The 17,539-nt window shown below is 60.2% G+C and overlaps 3 protein-coding genes and 1 non-coding gene across 4 annotated transcripts; 1 reads left to right on the plus strand and 3 right to left on the minus strand.

Moving 5' to 3' along the window:
• Positions 1-134: 134 nt before the first annotated feature.
• PSMB3 (proteasome 20S subunit beta 3) lies at positions 135-3,233 on the minus strand. The gene is made up of 6 exons (XM_059489467.1): positions 3,104-3,233; positions 2,533-2,717; positions 1,904-2,011; positions 1,156-1,333; positions 764-858; positions 135-240 (listed from the first exon to the last, which is right to left on the minus strand). The coding sequence occupies exons 1-6, from the start codon at positions 3,104-3,106 to the stop codon at positions 192-194; spliced, it is 618 nt and encodes a 205-aa protein (XP_059345450.1). The 5' UTR covers positions 3,107-3,233; the 3' UTR covers positions 135-191.
• A 1,260-nt stretch (positions 3,234-4,493) lies between these two features.
• On the minus strand, positions 4,494-4,567 carry TRNAN-GUU (transfer RNA asparagine (anticodon GUU)). Its single transcript has one exon. It is a non-coding gene; the product is annotated as a tRNA-Asn (tRNA).
• Positions 4,568-6,481: 1,914 nt separating this feature from the next.
• On the plus strand, positions 6,482-14,638 carry PCGF2 (polycomb group ring finger 2). Its single transcript, XM_059489459.1, has 10 exons — positions 6,482-6,578; positions 9,047-9,233; positions 9,428-9,524; positions 10,380-10,435; positions 10,871-10,921; positions 11,106-11,214; positions 11,386-11,434; positions 11,984-12,100; positions 12,673-12,753; positions 13,121-14,638. Exons 2-10 carry the CDS (start codon positions 9,122-9,124, stop codon positions 13,445-13,447), a joined length of 999 nt encoding a protein of 332 aa, XP_059345442.1. The 5' UTR covers positions 6,482-6,578; positions 9,047-9,121; the 3' UTR covers positions 13,448-14,638.
• Positions 14,639-15,462: 824 nt separating this feature from the next.
• CISD3 (CDGSH iron sulfur domain 3) lies at positions 15,463-16,529 on the minus strand. Its single transcript, XM_059489461.1, has 2 exons — positions 16,257-16,529; positions 15,463-15,833 (listed from the first exon to the last, which is right to left on the minus strand). The coding sequence occupies exons 1-2, from the start codon at positions 16,467-16,469 to the stop codon at positions 15,654-15,656; spliced, it is 393 nt and encodes a 130-aa protein (XP_059345444.1). The 5' UTR covers positions 16,470-16,529; the 3' UTR covers positions 15,463-15,653.
• Positions 16,530-17,539: the final 1,010 nt, after the last annotated feature.

Below are 17,539 nucleotides of genomic sequence, written 5' to 3' on the forward strand. Positions count from 1 at the left end.
AATTTGTATTTCCATCCCAATTTGGGAGGTGCTGAAGGGATGGACTGGATGAAGGGTGACACTCCTGGAGCCACCTCTGTATCCTGGCAGCCAGGGTGATAGCCTGACCCTGCTCAAAGGAACCAAAAGGGAAGTTGAGGGCAGAGTTTTATTTTAAAAAGTCCCAAGTGGCACAGAGCAGCTGGGCTGGGCTAATCCATGCGAGCTTTCAGGGTCCTGGTGGTGATCTTGTCTTTCTCTCTGGAAAGAGAAAAAGATGAGATTATTTACTGCTAAACTCAGGTTTAAACCCTTCCTAGAGCTTGTCCTGCCTTGAGAAGTCCCACGTTCACAGGCAGGAGCTCAGGTGATTGTGACAACAATAAATAAACCCTTCATTGTGGGGAGCTTCCAGGGTTGGGTTGCTGCAGGGGCAAAATGGGATTTTCCAAAGGCAGCTGGTGACAGAGGTGAGAGTTAATGCTGTATTCATGAGGGGCAGAGTTCCTCAATCCCATGGGAATGCAGCCAGGGAACTGAGCAGAGGGACTCAAACTCCAGGAGTAATTTCTTGGCTCCAGCAAGGAACTGCTCCAGCAAAATCAAACCCTAGGAAGGAACAGAGCCTAGCTGAGGAGGGGCAGGATTTGGGGGATCCCTGAGGGAACGGAAGGGTTTGGGGATCCCTGAGGGAAGGAATGACAGTGCCCAGGCCCTGGATTTGGGGATCCCTGAGGGAAGGAAGGGAAGGCAGTGCCCAGCCCCCAGGAGCCCCAGCACTCACATGACGTGCACCACCACGCCCATCCCAGAGATGGCGTCTCTGTCCACGGCGTTGAGCATGGCCTGCGAGATGGTCTCGAAGAGGTGCTCGGGCTCCTGGGGCACACAGGGAGTACAGGGCTTCACCTGGGCTGCACATCCCCCCAGAAATTTCACCCAAGCCCCCCAAAACCCTGCAAGCTTCCTCTCTCAGGCTGCACAAGGCACAGCTGGAATGAAGCGTCTCCAGTGAGCACAGGAGGGAGAACTCCTGAATCCACAGACCCCAGGAGACCCCAGGTGACTGCAAGCTATCCCAGGTGATCCCAGGAGATGCCAGGTAGGGGACCCTAGGTGACCGCAGGCTATCCCAGCTGACCCCAGGCTATCCCAGGTAACCCCAACCCCACTGACCATGTCGGGTTCCCACAGGGACTCGCACATCCCATACATCTGCTCGGAGCAGGTGCCACTGACCACGAAGTCATCAGTGACCATGGGGCAGCCGATGAGGTCCAGGGAGCAGATGAAGGGCTCGTGGCTGAGCGGGTCCAGCCCCGCGATCACCGGCTCCGTGTAGTAGGGACCAAACCTGGGGACACAGCTGGGCTCAGGACAGCCCTGGGGACAGGGACAGCCCAGGAGGAACCACAAGGATCACCCTGCTCTTCTGGGACCACAGGGATCATCCCAGCACAGGACAATCCCCAAAATCCCAGCCTGTGCCCAGCAGCAGTGTCCAAACACTCCTGGAGCTCTGACTCTGGAGCTTTGGGATCACCATTCCCAGAGCTCACCCTCTCTTCCCTGAATTTCCAACCCAGACATTCCCTCCAGTCCCCAGAGCTGTCCCCAGTCCAAGCCCTGGTGCAGTCCCACGTCCTCAGAAATGTTTTCCTGGCACAGAAACCATCCCACAGCTCCTTTCAGGGAGAGGCCTGCAATGGTTTTGGCACAGCAGACCACCCTGAAGCAGCAGGAGTTCATTCTGCTTTGACAACTGATTCTGTTTGAATTTGGGGAGGAAATGTCACCCCAAGAGAACAAAAACCTGCTCAGGGAGGGGGTGGTGACAGCAGGAAATGATCCAGGCTCCTCTGGCCACCCCAGCACCCTCAGCCCTCCTTGGCACCACACAGATATTGCAGCTTTGCAGTTTTACCTCCTCTCGTAGAGCAGGTTGGACACCATGCTCATGAAGGTCTGGGGCTTGATCTGCCTCCCCTCCTTCAGCTCGTAGAGGTTCAGCCTAAACTTCAGCCTCTGGGCCCTGCAAGAGATCAGAGCTGGGCTTAAAGCAAAGCAGGGTCCTGCTGCTTCCCCTCAGCCAGGCCTGGCTGCTTCTGCTGCTAACAGACACCAGCACCAAAGGCTGCACACACAGCTGCTGCTGGAGCTGAGCTGGAACTGTGAGAGGAAAAGCTGAATTTCAGGGGTGAAAGTGGAATTTTAGCAGTGAGAGTTCAACTTTAGGAGTTAAAATTGAATTTCAGCAGTGAAAGGTGAATTTTAGCAGTTAAAGTTGAATTTTAGTAGTGAAAGTTCTGTTTTAGCAGTAAAAGTTTCGTTTCTGCGGTGCAAGTTGAATTTTTGCAGTGAAATCCCAACTCCAGCCGCAAAATCCCAAGTCTAGCAGTGAAATCCCAACTCCAGCAGCGACGTGATCCCAATCACGCTGCTTTATTTTCAAACCTCTCCCAGCAGCAGAACCAGGCACAGCAGCACCGGCACCGTTAATTCCCATTATTTCCCATTAACCCAAATCCCCAGCCCTGCCGGGCCCTCACTTACACGGTCTGCACGTCCGTGGCCAGCCCGGCCAGGCCGATGTAGAGTCTCTGGCCCATGGGGAAAATCTTCTGGAAGTCGGTGGTTACGGTCTGCGCCTGCACGCCGAAGCGCCGGTCCGCGGCGATGGCCACGCAGCCCCGGCCCCGCATGGCCATCACGGCCCCGCCGTTGTACGACATAATCGACTGCACAGAGCGGCGGCTCAAGGCACCGGAGCGGCCTCCGGGGTGTCCCGGTATCGCCACCCCGAGCTGGGGTTCAGCCCCCGCCGCTCCCTGTCCGGCTCCCCACGGGCCTCCCCTCACGGAGCGACGGCTCAGGAACACTGGACGGACCCCCGGGGTACCTCCGGTACCGCCCGCCGGGGCTGGGGTTCAGCCCCGACCGCTCCCTCCCCCGCTCCCCACGGTCCTCCCCTCACTGAGCGGCCCTCGGGGCACCTCCGGTACCGCCACCCCGAGCTGAGGTTCAGCCCCAGCCGCTCCCTGCCCCGCTGCCCACGGGCCTCCCCTCACGGAGCGGCCTCGTCCCGCGCTGTGCTGGGCCCCGGAGCTGCCGTCCCGAGTCTCACCATGGCGGCGGCTGTTCGGTCACCGTTCTGTTACCGCTCTGTCACTGCTGTGTCACCGCCGTGTCCCCGCACCGCCCCCGCTCCGCTCCCGGCCCGGTCTCTGCCCAGGCCCCGCTCCGGCCGCGCCGCGCCGCCGCCGCTCCCGCCCTCCCCGCTTCCCATTGGTCACTACCACTGCCGCTCTCACCCCAACGCTTTCCATTGGTGGCCGCCCCCAGCGATTTCGCCTTCCACGCTCGCCATTGGCCGCCGCCGCCGCCTGGAGCCGGAGGCTGCTGGGGATTGGCGGGAGAGGCTGGGGCGCTCAGGTGATTGGCTGAGGCAGGGGGGGTGGGAGGGGCGGGAAAGTGACGAGTCACAGTGAGCGCGCGAGGCATGACGGGAGTGCGGGAGGGGTAACATCTGGAAAAAGGGGGAAACAGCTGGAAAATGGGGAAACAGCTGGAAAAATGGGGAAAACTGGAAAAAAATGGGAATGTCTGGATAAACGGGAACGGCTGGAAAATGGGGAAACAGCTGGTAAATGGGAACAGCCGGAAAAATGGGGAAACAGCTGGATCGGGGCAGGACTGAATAAATGAGGGCACATCTGGATCAGTGAGGGAACAGCTGGAGCAATGGGGAGCAAATGGATCAATGGATGCACAGCTGGATTGGGGAACAGCTGGATCAATCGGGGCACAGCTGGATGCGGGCCATAGCCGTATCTCCAAGGGTGGGGACACAGCCCCGAGCTCGCCGATCCAAAGGGGATTCTCCCAAAAAATCTCCTCGGGAAGCGCCGGCACGGGGAGGGGGGGTTGGGGTCACTCTGGGGTCACGGCACATCCCGGCCTCGATGTGCAGGCGGAGCCCGGCCCGTGCCCGCTGCAGTTTTAAATCTCATTTTTAAATCCTAGTTTTAAAGTTCATTTTTGAGGGGTTTTCCGTCACAAAAAGTACCTGGCGGGAGCCGGAGCCCGCGCTCCGCCCGGAGGGAGCAGCCCCGGGCAGAGCCAGGGGAGAATCCTCGGGATCGATCCCAGCATGGCCTCGTGCCAGGGGTTTAACAGGAATTCCGGCAGTTCGGGAATTCCATCGTCTCAGGGCAGAGAAATGGAACTTACTGGAGTTTTCAGAGAGAGGAAGCTCGATCTGGCACCCTTGGGACCCCCTTCAGTTTAATTTTGAGGCAAAATACGGGATTTGGATGGAAACAGAAAACCAGGTGCGATCTTAATGTCCCAAAACGTCCTCGTGGAAGCACAGCGGGGATGGTCTGGGGACACCGGGAGCTGCTTCTGCAGATCGGAGGGAGCACCGGGAGCGGATCCCTGGCAAGAGAACGTTCTCCGTGTCCGGTTCCGCTCCTCCCGGGAAAAGGAGCGGCGGGGGCAAAAACACGCAACTGCGTCCCTGGGTGGGCTCGAACCACCAACCTTTCGGTTAACAGCCGAACGCGCTAACCGATTGCGCCACAGAGACGGCGCTGGAGAGCCCTTGCGCGCACTGCTGTCACTGTAGGAACTGGAACAAAACATCGGGAACGGAAACGAAATACCGGGAACGGAATACCGGGAACGGGACACCGGGAATGGAAACGGGATACCGGGAACGGGGACGGGATACCCGGAATACCGGGACCCGGACACTGGGAATGGGAACGGGACACCGGGAACGAGACCGCGACAGCGGGAAAGGAACGGGACACCGGGAACGGGACACCAGGAACGGGACACCGAGAATGGAAACGGGATACCAGTGACGGGAATTGAACAGCGAGAATATCGGGACACAAGGAACGGGACACCGGGAACGGGAACGAAATACCGGGAATACCGGGAACGGGACACCGGGAATACCGGGAAAGGGAACGGAACATTGGGAATGGGACACTGGGAATGGAAACGGGACACCGATAATGGAATCGGGACACCGAGAACGGGATAAGGGGACAGGATACAGGGAAAGGAAGAACGGGAATGGGGAACAGGCACCGGCAACGGACAGCGGGAACAGGACACCAGACACCGGCCCCAAGCACAGGGACACTCGACACCGGCACTGGGACACCGGGACCGGGGCAACCGAGCACTGAGACCGGCACCGGTAACAGCTCCAGCAGGCACCGACCCCGCGATCCCGGGACCGAGACAGCGGCACGGAGAGCGGCTCACCGGGAACACCCGGGCACGGGGCCACCAGGACGGGGCCGGGCTGCGAGCGCCGGCAGCGGGCGGGGAGGGGAGCTGCCGGTAATCCCGGGTGTGCGGGAGCCGCCGGTGATCCCGGGCATGTGAGAGCCGCGCTCGCTCAGCGCCTCCCGTTCCTCCTCCTGCCCCTTTCCCCTCCTTTATTTCCTTCCCGGCTTTTCAATTTTTTTTTTTTTTCTCTTCTCTTTTCCTGCTTTTTTTTCTCTCCCTCCTTCCTGTTCTTCCTTTTTCCTTTCCTTTTGTCTTGTTCTTTTTTCTTCCTTTTCCTTTTTTTTCCTCTCATTTTCCCAGTTTTCTTCCCTTCCTTCTCCTTATCGTTTTCCATGTTTCTCTAATTTCCCTCAATTTTTTTCTTACCTTACTTTTTTTCCATTCCTTTTCCCCCGATTTTCCCGTTTTCCCTTTCTTCCCTATTTTTTATTTTCCTTGGTTTTTTCATCTTCCTTTCCCCCCTTCTTGTCCACTTCTCCCTTTTTTCTAATTTCCCTGTTTTTCTTCTTTTCCCCTCCTTCTTTTCCACTTTTTCCCTTTCTCTAATTTCCCTCTATTTTTCTTCCCTTTCTTTTATTTCCTCCCTTTCCCCCCTCTCAATTTCCCTTTTCCTTTTCTTTCTTTCATTTCCCCCCTATTTTTTCCCTTTTTCCCCCCTTCTTTTCTGTCCCCTTCCTCCAGTTTTCCATTTTCCCTCTTGAAATTCCTTTTATTTTTTTTTTCTTTCTTTCTTTTTACTCCTCTTCCCTTTCCTTCCCCCGAGGGTCCCGCAGAGGATCCCGCTCGTCCCGGGTCACAATTTGGGGCCAAAACGGCGTTCCCGGTGAGGGGGACACCGCGCCCGGAGCTTCCACCGGAGACCGCATTTTGGGGCCGTTCCAGAGGTTTCTGGGGCTTGCTCTTTTCCCCCCCGGGGGTCTCTGCGATGACTGGGGCTGGGGGGTTCCTGGGGGGTCTCCCCAGTCTCGGCCCCTCGCTCCCTCCTCCGCAGTCCCCCAAAGGAATGAGGTCACGTGAGGCGGGCGGGGCCTGGAGGCGGCTGGAGGTGGGAAAAAATAAAAAAAAAAATTTAAAAAAAGAGGAAAAAATTTAAAAAAAAAAAAAAAAAAGGAGGAGGAAGGAGGGGGGGGGATAAAAAGAAGGAAAAAAAAAAAAAAAAAAAAAAAAAGGAGAGGGAGAGTGGAGGGGAAAAAATAAAAAAGGGCCGCGGCCGCAGCGCCGCCCGAGCCTTGCCGAGCCGAGCCGCGGGAGCGGAGGGGCGGCCGCGGGGCCGCCGCTGCCGCCGCCACCAGGTAGGGACCGGCCCCAGTGCCCCCCGCCCGGCCCGGGCCCCTCCGCGGCCCCCCCGCCCCGCCAGCCCCAAAGATGGCGATGGCCGCCGCCGCTCCCGCTTTGTGCCCCGGGACCCCCCCGGCCGCACCGGCGGCGGCTGAGGAGCCCCGAGAGCCCCGAGGGGGGCCCGCGCCGCCTCCGCACCGCGCCCGGCGCGCCGAGGCCGCTGCGGGGCCGGGGGGGCGCGGCGGGACCCCTCCGGGGAGGGCGGAGGGGCCGGGCCGCGCTGACAGCCGGCCCCGAGTACAAAGGGGACGCCCCGGGGCTACCGGGGCCGCCCCACCCCCGGCCCCACCACGGCCGTGCGGCCCCGGAGGCGGCGGGAGCTGCCGGGGGCGCGGCCGGGCATGCCCCGGGCACAGCGCGGGGCACGCGTGGCCGAGGCCACCCCGTGTTCGTGTCCCCCGTGTGTCAGTGCCATCCCTGGTGTCCGTGTCTTCCGGGTGTTCGTGTCCCCCCCCCGGTGTTCCTGTCCCCCTCGGTGTCCGTGTCCCCCCCGTGTCCGTGTCCTCCGGGTGTCACGCCCCGCGGTCCCGTCCCGCCGCCGCTCCCGGTGCCGTGTAGCGTGTCCTTGTCCCCACATGTTCTGTGGTCACTCGTGTCCAGCGGGGCTCCCTCCCCATCCCCGCAGCTCCGGTGCCGCGTCCCGCACGCCGGGACTGGAGGGGGGTCCCGGCGGGTGCTGCCGGGGGTGGCAGGGCCGCCCTCCGGGGCTGTCCCCTCGTGTTCCCGGGGCTGTCCCCTCGCCTTCCCGGCGCTCCGGGTCCCGTGGGCGCCGTGCGAGGCCTGGGCCGTGCCGGGGGAGCCGTCCCAAGGCATTTCTTCAGCCCCGCGCTCGCCGCCCTCGGGGGTCCCGCGGGTGGGGGCCCGAGTTGGCGGTGACTTTGAAACGCCCTTCCTCGCCCGTGCCCGGCCCGGGGGCTTCGAGGAGGGGGGGACACCGCGCCGGGCCACCGCCCACGGAGACAAAAGAGCCCGAAAGTCGCGGCCGGGGATGCGGGAGCCACCGGCGGAACGCGACGGCCCTGGGCGCTGCGGCGGGGCCGGGGTTCCGGGGGCTCTGGGGCTTTGTTCCCCCTCTCCCTGGCATGGGAAAGCGCGGCCGTTATCGTCCGGGTTATTAGAACCGGTTCGCGCCGGAGGCTCGGGCTCCCCCCTCCCGCCGAGCCCCGGGTCCGCCATTGGCGGCTGCGAGCGCCGAAAGCGGCGAAATCCCCCCAAAATACAGCCGTGGCTTCCCGCTGCCTGGCGAGGCTGCTCGGTCCCGTGCGGGGGGTACTGAGACAGGGCACCGCGGGACCCCCGACACGGGGAGGGGCTGGCAGCGCCCCCCTCCATCCCCTGGGGCTGGGAGCAGCACCCGGAGGAGGGGGGCTGGGCTGGGAGGGGGTTCTGGGGCTCCCCAACGCCTCCGGGGCTCCTGGGCCCCCCTTGGCTGCTGTCCCTCCAGCACGGTGATGTCCCCATCCCGGTCTCAGTGGTGTCCCCATCCCCGTGGCACCTCCATCCCAGTGCCAAAGGTGTCCCTGTGATGTGCCCACTCCTGCAACACCTCCATCCCAGTGCCAATGGTGTCCCTGTCCCTGTGGCACCCCAATCCCAGTCCCAGTGACATCCTGCTCCTGAAACATCCCAGCAGTGTCTCCATCCCTGGTGCTGGTGTCCTTATGCATGTGTACTGTAGCCCATACGTGTCCCTGTGTGTCACACGTGTGTCCCTGTGTGTCACACACATGTCCCTGGGTTCACACGTGTGTCACTGTGTATCCCAGTGTGTCACATGCGTGTCCCTGTGTGTCACATGTGTGTCACTGTGTGTCCCTCTCTGTGTCTCCGTGTGTCACACGCGTGTCCCCGCAGCCGTGCGGTGCCACCGCCGGTGCTACGGCCCTGCCGCCGCCGTGTCCCGCTCATCTCCACGACCCCGGGGCTCCTCGCCGCCTGTCGCCTGGCCTCGGGCGGCAGTGACAATATCCCGACTGCTCTCCAAGTGTCGGGGTTACCATGGAAACAACGAAACTACGGCTATCCCGCGCTCCGGCGGCTCCCGCTGGAACCGGCAAAGCGCCGGCGGCTCCCGGTGTCACCCGCGTCCGCCGTGCCCACCGGGCCCCGCTGGGCGTCCCTGCCCGGGGGAGGTGCCAGACACGGGGCTTGGGGATTTTCTGTAGGAAAACCCATGGAATTTTGGCTGGAAATGCCTTTTCCATGGAAACAACCCAAAATGCACTTTTTTGGGTGTGTGTGTGCACAGCCACAGGTGGGGATTTGCTAACAGGGAGGATTTGTCGCTGCTCGGAGATGTCCCAGCGTGTTGGGGACCTACTTGGGGGCACCCAGGGGTGAGGCAGAGGGGGCTGGGCGGCTCCTGGAGCCTGGCTGCAGGACTGGGAGTGACAAGTGACAGTCCCCACCGCGTCCCCTCCAGCGGTCCCTGCAGGTCCCACCCGAGGGGACCGCGGGGGTTTCCCGCAGGGAGGATCCGCCCTGAGGCTGCTCCAAGATGCACAGGACCACCCGGATAAAGATCACGGAGCTGAACCCGCACCTGATGTGCGCCCTCTGCGGCGGCTACTTCATCGACGCCACCACCATCGTGGAGTGCCTGCACTCCTGTGAGTGTCCCGCGTGTCCCCAAGGACCCTCTGGGCGTCCCAAAGCCCCTCTCACAGTGCCCACCCTGTGCCAGGCCCTGTGGAGCTGCAGGGGGCTGCACTGGGCAGGGATCTTGTCCCCACGCTGGTGTGGGGGTCCCAGGGGCTCTGTCCCCTTGTCCCCCCACTCACAGAGGCTCCCTCTGTCCCCACAGTCTGTAAAACCTGCATCGTTCGTTACCTGGAGACCAACAAGTACTGCCCCATGTGCGACGTGCAGGTGCACAAAACCCGGCCCCTGCTCAGCATCCGGTGAGCCCGAAGGGCTCCTCTGGGGGAGCTCGGGGGGCTCCTTTGGGGGGCCTTGGGGGGCTCAGGAGGCTCGGGGGGCTCGGGGGACTCAGAGGGCTCACAGGGCCACTCACTCCTTGTTCCTGTTCCAGAGGACAGCCCCAAGCACTTGGAGCAGGGGGACCCTGGGGCTCTGCTGCCAGCCCAGGAGCAGTTCCATCCTGGTCCCACTGGTGTCCCCATCCCTGTGACACCTCCATCCCAGTCCCATTTGTGTCCCAGGTGGGAGGGGAGTAGAGACAGGGAGAGACGCCACCACAGAGAGAGCAGCACTTGGGGACATCTGTGTGGCAGCAGAAAGATGGTGGGATGGGTGCCCTGTGTCCATTCCTGAGATCCTGGACCCCACTGGTCCATCCGTCCATCCATCCATCCATCCATCCATCCATCCATCCATCCATCCATCCATCCATGCATCCATGCATCCATCCATCCTTTTTTCCCTTTTTCCCCCATTTTCTCTGGCTTGCTATAATATTTACACTCCCATGGCTCCTCTAGAGTCTCTATCTCCTCCTGCGGGGACGGAGCCACCACTGTCCCCGAGTCCTGGGATGTGGTGGCACCTCCACATGGTCCCAACGTGGGGAAAAATGTGGGAAAAATGGGAAAAAGTGGGGAAAACTTGGAGATTTGAGGCTTTGGGGTGAGAAAGTGGGGATTTGGGGTTTGGGGGATTTTGAATGGGGAATTGAGGATTTAGGGTTTGGGATGGGAAACCCAGAGGGGAGCTGGGGGGAGTTTGTGCCCAGAGGTGCAAAAACTGCTCCTGAATCCCACTGATTTCTTCCACTTTTCCTGCTTCCCCCTGTCCAGGTCGGACAAAACCCTCCAGGACATCGTGTACAAGCTTGTCCCGGGGCTTTTCAAAGGTACAGCCAAGGATGGGGAGAATTTTGGAATTTGGGGTCTTTGTAACTCACTCCCATTCCCCTGAATTCCCGGGATCTTCCCAGGGATTTCCCATTCCCACAGGGACAGCAGGACACATGGACATGGCACCCATCCCAAACTTTGGGACAGTCTGGGAGCAGGAGCTCTGGATCTGCTCCGAGTGCCTTAGGAATGGGAAAAAATTCAGGATTTGGGGTGTGGGGACCCAAAACCCCTCAGGATTGGGTGCCACTCCAGGGTTTATGGGATGGCTCCTGCTGGAGCTCCCACAGGAATTTCCTAGCCATTCTGGGGTGTCCCCTGTGCCCCCTTGCTGTCACCCTCCCCAGGGACAGCTGTCCCCACTCATGTCCCTGTCCCCATCCCTGTTCCTGTTCCTGTCCCCATCCCTGTCCCTGTCCCTGTCACCACAGATGAGATGAAGAGGAGGCGTGATTTCTACGCTGCGTACCCGGTGGCCGAGGGTGAGTGTCACATGTCTCAGTGTCAGTGTCACATGTCACAGGGTCACAATGTCAAGTGTGAGTGTCAATCTCACAGTGTCAGTGTCACAGTATCTGTGTCAATGTCACACTGTCAGTGTCAGTGTCACACTGTAGGTGTCAGTGTCCATGTCCCCATGTCCCAGCCTGTGTCCCTGTCCCGCAGTTCCCCTGGGCTCACAGGAGGAGCATGGCGAGGTGGCTGAGCGGGACCAGGGCGTGGGGCCCGAGGATGAGATCGTCAGTCTGTCCATTGAGTTCCACCGGGACTGCAGGTATGGCCAGCTCCGGTACCACCCGGGGCTCTGGGTGCTGCCTGGAGCCCTGGAACCGCCTACGGCTCCCTGTCCCCAGCAGTGCCATCCCTGATCCCAGTGTGATCCAGATCACAGCAGTGCCATCCCTGATCCCCCTTTCCCCAATCCCTGTCCTGTGTCCCGCTCCAGGGAGGAGCAGAAAGGCGCCGTGGAGAACGGGGACCTGGACAAGGACAAGGTGAGCAAGAGGTGGCACCTCGGTGGCACTGTGGTGGCACAGAGCCATTTGTGCCCAGCTGCCTAGGAGGGGTCCTGCGGGGCACAGGGTGACAGCCCAAACCCAGGACACCCCAAACCCCACATACTCCAAACCCAGGTCTCCCCAAGCCCCAGGACTTTCCAAACCTGGGACACCACAAACTCTAGACACTCCAAACTGGGACTTCCCAAACCTGGGTCACCCCAAACCCAGCATTCCCCGAATTGTGGACACCCCAAACCTTGGACCCCCCAATCCCCAGGACTCCCCAAACCTGGGACATCCCCAACCCGGGTCACCCCAAACCCAGAACACCCCAAACCCAGAACTCCCCAAATCCTGGACTCTCCAAACCTGGGTCATCCGAAACCTGGGACACCCTAAACCCGGTGCTCCTCAGGCCCCGCCATGCTCACTGAGCCCTGGGACACGCCGAACCCGGATCCCCCCAAACCCAGGACACCCCAAACCCGGGTCCCCCTAGGCCGGGTCCCCCAGACCCGGTCCCCCAGAGCCGTCCCTCCCCAGGCACCGCCGTGCCCGCCCAGCCCTGGGCTGCGGTTCCTGCGCTGCCCCGCGGCCATGACCGTGCTGCACCTGGCCAAGTTCCTGCGCAACAAGATGGACGTGCCCAGCAAGTACCGGGTGAGCAGCACTCCGGAACCTTCCGGAACAGTCAGGAATGTTCAGGAACACTCAGGAACGTTCTGGAATGTGTGTTTGGGAATGGTCGCAAATGGTCAGGAACGTTCCGGAATGTTCCAGAATGGTCGGGAATGGTCAGGAACGTTCAGAAATGATCAGGAATGTTTGAGAGTGCTTCTGAATGTTTGGGAATGGTCGGGAATGCTCAGGAATGCTTGGGAATGCTTTGGAGTGCTTGGGAATGCTTTGGAGTGCTTGGGAATGCTCGGGGGGTATTGCGTGGATTCTGCCATGCTTGGCTCAGCTCAGAGGGGCCGTTTTGTCTCCTCAGCGTTGCCTCCACTGCTGATTCCTGCTTGTCCCAAATATTCCTGCTGGGCTGTCCCTTCCCTGGGGCTGGAGCCTTCTTTTTCCCATGGCCAGATCCATCCTTTCCCTGAGTCTGGGTCTTTCCTTTCCCTGGGTTTGGATCCCTAATTTCTGGGGGTTTGGATCCCTCCTTTCCCAGGGTCTGGATTCATCCTTTCTTGGAGTTTTTCCTGGGGTTTGGATCCATCCTTTCCTCTCTCCAGGTGGAGGTGCTGTATGAGGATGAGCCCCTGAAGGAATATTACACCCTGATGGACATTGCCTACATCTACCCCTGGAGGAGGGTGAGTAAACGGGGAAACTGGAAAAACCAGGAAAAGCTGTACTGGGAATACTGGGAAAACCTGTACTGGGGAAACTGGGAATATCTAGACTGGGAAAACTGGGAAAATCTGATTTGGGGGGATAAAACAGGGAACCTGTCCTGGAAAAATCTGTCCTAGAGGAAAAGTGGGAAAATTGGTCCCGGGGGAGCTTTTCCCATAACAAATCCCAGAGGGGGGGGGGGGAAATGGTGGCAATGCAAGCGTTCCCAGGGCATCGGCGGTGGCAGTGCTGGTGTCCCCACGGTGTCCCCAGGGAATGGGGGGTGGCAGTGCCAGTGTCTCCACGGTGTCCCCGCGCACTGCCAGTTGTACCCCGTGTCCCCAGAGTGGTCCCCTGGCACTCAAGTACCGCGTCCAGCCCTCCTGCAAGCGGCTCAAGCTGTGCCCGGCGCTGCCATCCGAGGGCACCAACACTAGCGGCGCCTCCGAGTGCGAGTCGGGCAGTGACAAAGCGCAGAGCCCGGGGCTGGTGTCGCCCCCCGGGCTGGCATCGCCCCCTGCCCTGCCCAGCCCCGGGCACGGCCCCCCTGGGCCTGCCCTGAACGGCTCCGCCTCGAACTGTCACCAGCTGCCACCCAGCTGCCACCCGGTGCCACCCGCCCGCGGCCGCAAAACCGCCCTGAACGGCAGCGCGGGCTCGGCCCTGAGCTAAAAACCTCCAGGCACTGCTGGAAACCCTCCTGGAACTCTGGAAAATCATCCTGGGATTCTGAAAATCCTCCTGGGACTCTGGAAAATCTTCCTGAGACTCTGAAAACCCTCCTGGACTCTGGAAAATCCTCCAGGGACTCCCACAACCCCTCCAGGTACTCTGAAAAACCCTGCAGGGGCCGCTAAAAATCCTCCTGGAACTACTAAAAATCTTCCTGGAACTCCTGCAGACCCTCCCGGGACTGCTAAGAACCCCCAGGGATTCCTAAAAATCCTCCTGGGATTCCTAAAACCCCTCCAGGGATTCCTGAAACCCTCTGCAGACCTCTATAAATGTGGGTGTGTACATAGGGACACAGCAGAGTTCTACAGAATTATTTTCTAATTTAAAAACGTAGAGAAGATGCAGAAATGGCGGCAGATATTTTTAAATGTGCTTTGGCTTGGTTTTGTTTGGTTTTTTTGTTTGGTTTTGTGGGTTTTTTTGTGGGGCTTTTAGGTTTGGCTTTGACTTGGGGAAGCTGCAGGCCCCTCCCTCATCCCACCCCAGGAGCTGGGAGCTGCCACACTCCCAAATTCCCACATTTCCAAATTCCTAAATTCCCACATTCCCATGTTCCTCCATTCCCACATTCCCACTTTTCCCAGAGGTTTTTCCCTCTCCTCCTCCTCCCTCTCCACCAGTGCCATGGCTGCACAGGTGAGGGCCAAGCACAGAACCCAAAACCCCAAAAGGCCCAAAAACCCAAAACCCCAAAAACCCCAACCACCCCCCAGCCTCTCTGGACTCTGCTGCAGGGTTTTATTTCCCACTTTTGGGGTTTTTTTGTTTTTTTCATGGGCTTTCACACCCCACCTTGGAGCACTCAGCTCCAGCAGCTCCAGCTGTTCCCAGATCTCATCCTGGGTATTTTTGGGGGGATTTCTTTGCTTTCCCTGTGGGCTCTGCCCTTCTGCACAGTAAATTCGGGGGTTTTGGGGATATTTTCCTCCAGCTTGGTGGTGGCAGCACAAATCCCCTGGATTATTTTCTCTTCCCAAAGTCCTGATGGCTCCAGGAAAATTTGGGGGCACCCAAAGGTTGGGATGGAGCTGCTCCCTGTTTCCCATGATATCAATTTTCTTTTTTTTTTTTATTTTGTTTTGTTTTGTTGAGTTTTTTGTTTGTTTTTGGTTTTTTGGTTTTTTTTTTTTTTTTGTGTATCGCCCTTCTCAGCCTCTCCTCCTGCCCTCACGGTGCGTTTGTAATAAAAGAAAAGAAAAATAAAAATCAGGTTTCAGCGCTTTTGGCCAGGAGGCTCCAGAGAGGGACGAGCATGGGAAGGGAGGAAATTCCTGCAGGGAATGAAGCAATTCCTGCATGGAATTAATCAATTTCTCTGCGAAATTCAACAATTCCTGTGTCTAGTTCAACAATTCCTGCAGGGAATCCAACAATTCCTCTGTGGAATTCAACAATTCTTCCATGGAATTCATCAGTTCCTCTGTGAAATTAAACAATTCCCGTGTGGAATTCAGCCATTCCACTGCCCGGCCCGGGGACACTGCCCGGGCTGGGCAGGGCCATGATTTGGGTTTGGGTTAGGGGGCGTTTTGGTGTCCGGTTTCCCTCTCAGTACACCCCAGACTGCTCGGTGTGTTCGGGTCACGTTTATTGTCCTGTTGATGATCCCAATCTCTGGAAACGATCCCAATTCCTGGGAATAATCCCGTTCTCCAGGGCTTCTCTTCAGTTCAACCTTTGCAAACCGGCTTTGGAAATGAACAAACACCACAGGGGCAGCTGCCCAGAGCCTCCTGAAAGATCCCACAGAGCTTCCTGCCAAATCCCATTGGTGTCTCCATTCCAAATCCCACAGATCCCACAGAGCCCAAATCCCACAGAGCCTCCTGCCAAACCCTGCGTCCTGCAGGTCCCTTCATCTCAAACCCCACAGGCTCCTCGTGCCCAAATCCCATTGGCCTCTGCATCCCAAACCCCACAGGTTCCCCCATTCCAAACCCCACAGGTGCCCCACCCCAGGGCTCTCACAGCTCTAGGCCCCTCCCTCCAATCCCACTGTCCAGGGGCTGATTTGGGGTCCGGGGCGGCTCCCGGCGTTCCAGAATCAGGATTTCATTGGGGTTTGGAGCCTCTCCTCCCCCCCGTGCGGCCATGACGAGGTCGGGATGGGGATCCCGGTGCTGCCGGTGCTGCCGAGCCCCGCTCAGGAGCGGGGGGGCAGCGGCGCCGCCTGCACCGCGTCCTCCCGGTGGGAGCCGTCGCAGTACGGGGGGCTCCGGGTGCGTTTGCAGCCGCAGAGCAGCGCGGGGCCGGTTTGGGTGGGGGTGAAGCGCAGCGAGGACAGCCCCGGGGCCTCCTTCTTGTGGGAACCGTCACAGAAGGGCTGCGGACAAACGGGAACGGCGTCAAGGAGGGGTTTGGGGGTGGGCGGATGCTCCCGCGGGGCCACTGTGACCATCCCATCCCATCCATCCCATCCCATCCCATCCCATCCCATCCCATCCCATCCCATCCCATCCCATCCCATCCCATCCCATCCCATCCCATCCCATCCCATCTCATCCCTGGACCCGCCAGAGCCCCCCGGGGGTTCACAATCCCAGATCCCCCGGAGCCCCCCGGGAGCCACCGCGAAGTCCCCGACCCGGGAACGCCCTGGAACCTCCCGGAATCCCAGTTCTCCTGTCCCCCCCACCCCGGTTCTCCTAGACCCCCCGGTTCTCCTGGACCTCCCCAGTTCTTCCACCCCCCTCCCCCCCCGCGGTTCTCCCGGCCCCCCCGGTTCTCCCGAGTCTCCCCGCCCGACCTGGCGCTTGCTGTGCCCGCAGGCGCACCAACCGTAGGTTTTCCCCGCCTGCAGCTCCACCGGGAACGGCTCCTTGGCGGCGATCACCGGCTGCGGGGGGGGCGCGGAGCAGAGCGACGGGACCCGCGCCCCCCCCGAGGGGTCCCGGTACCGGCGGCCGCTCCCTGCCGCCCTCATCAGCGAAAGGAGCGCGGCCGCTCTGGGCCGCAGCATGGTCCCGGCGCCGGTCCCGGTGTCGCTCCCGGCGACCTTCCCCGTGCGGCTCCTCCTCCTCCCGGCGCCACCGGAAGAGCCGAGCGGGCTCGGCGGGAGCGCGGCTGCCCCGTGCGGGGCCGTTCCGAGCCAGGCTTGGTACCGCTGCCTCTGCGGGCGAGTGGTCCCGGGGCTCGGTACTGCCGCTCCCCCCGTCACCCGCCGCCGGTGCCGGTCCCGGTCCCGCTGCTCCATCTCAGTGCCCGGGCCCAGTGCCGGTCCCGGTTCCCGCTCTCAGTCACGGTGCCCGTTCCCACCACCGGTTCCGGTCCCGCTGCTCCATCCAAGTGCTGATCCCGATTCCTGATCCCTCTGCACGGTCCCGGTGCCCGGTCCCCCCGTGCCCAATCCTGTTACCCACTCCCAGGGCCCCAGTCCCCGTCCAGATCTCAATCCCAGTGCAGGGTCCCAGTTCCCATTCCCGGTGCCCACTCCCACTGCCCCATATCCCAATCTGTCCTGATCCCGGTGCGGCTCCCTTTCCCAGGCAGAACACCTGGCTCAGGAGCACATCCCTCCCTCTCTGTGCCTCAGTTTCCTCCCTGGAGCCCCTCGGGCCTTCAGCCTCGGCCCTGGGAATTCCCAGAATTCTGTCTGAGAGTGGCTTTTCCAGTGGGAATTCCCGGAATCCTGGCTGGGAGGGCTTTTTTTAATGGGAATTCCCAGAATTCTGTCTGAGAGTGGCTTTTCCAGTGGGAATTCCCGGAATCCTGACATGGGAGTGGCTTATCCCATGGCTCCAGACCCGATTTTGGGTCTGAGAGTGGCTTTTCCAGTGGGAATTCCCGGAATCCTGACATGGGAGTGGCTTATCCCATGGCTCCAGACCCGATTTTGGGCAAGAAAGAGGCCAAAGCAGGGGCTGGACAAGCCTGTGGATTTGGGGCTTCCAAGGAATAAATCCTTGGAAAAGAGGAGGATTCAGGAGCTGCTCACCAGCACAGCAGGAGGATTTGGGATTTAATGGGGGCAATCATTGGGGTTTCTTTGGGAAAACTCCTCCTTTTTGCACTCATTTCTACCTGGGTGCC

This window comes from Ammospiza nelsoni, chromosome 26, assembly GCF_027579445.1.
Source record: "Ammospiza nelsoni isolate bAmmNel1 chromosome 26, bAmmNel1.pri, whole genome shotgun sequence".
In the NCBI taxonomy this organism is placed as follows: Eukaryota; Metazoa; Chordata; class Aves; order Passeriformes; family Passerellidae; genus Ammospiza; species Ammospiza nelsoni.

What these genes read in the sequence shown, in the direction of transcription:
- CISD3 (XM_059489461.1), bottom strand. Translation starts at nt 16,469, where the DNA reads ATGCTGCGGCCCAGAGCGGCCGCGCTCCTTTCGCTGATGAGGGCGGCA. An exon ending in GCGGGCACAGCAAGCGCCAG is followed by an intron (nt 15,834 to 16,256) that starts GTCGGGCGGGGA and finishes GTTTGTCCGCAG; the next exon opens with CCCTTCTGTGACGGTTCCCA.
- PSMB3 (XM_059489467.1), bottom strand. An exon ending in GCCACGGACGTGCAGACCGT is followed by an intron (nt 2,012 to 2,532) that starts GTAAGTGAGGGC and finishes GATCTCTTGCAG; the next exon opens with GGCCCAGAGGCTGAAGTTTA. An exon ending in GGCGTGGTGGTGCACGTCAT is followed by an intron (nt 241 to 763) that starts GTGAGTGCTGGG and finishes TTCTCTTTCCAG; the next exon opens with AGAGAAAGACAAGATCACCA.
- PCGF2 (XM_059489459.1), top strand. Translation starts at nt 9,122, where the DNA reads ATGCACAGGACCACCCGGATAAAGATCACGGAGCTGAACCCGCACCTG. An exon ending in TGCGTACCCGGTGGCCGAGG is followed by an intron (nt 10,922 to 11,105) that starts GTGAGTGTCACA and finishes CCTGTCCCGCAG; the next exon opens with TTCCCCTGGGCTCACAGGAG. An exon ending in ACATCTACCCCTGGAGGAGG is followed by an intron (nt 12,754 to 13,120) that starts GTGAGTAAACGG and finishes CCGTGTCCCCAG; the next exon opens with AGTGGTCCCCTGGCACTCAA.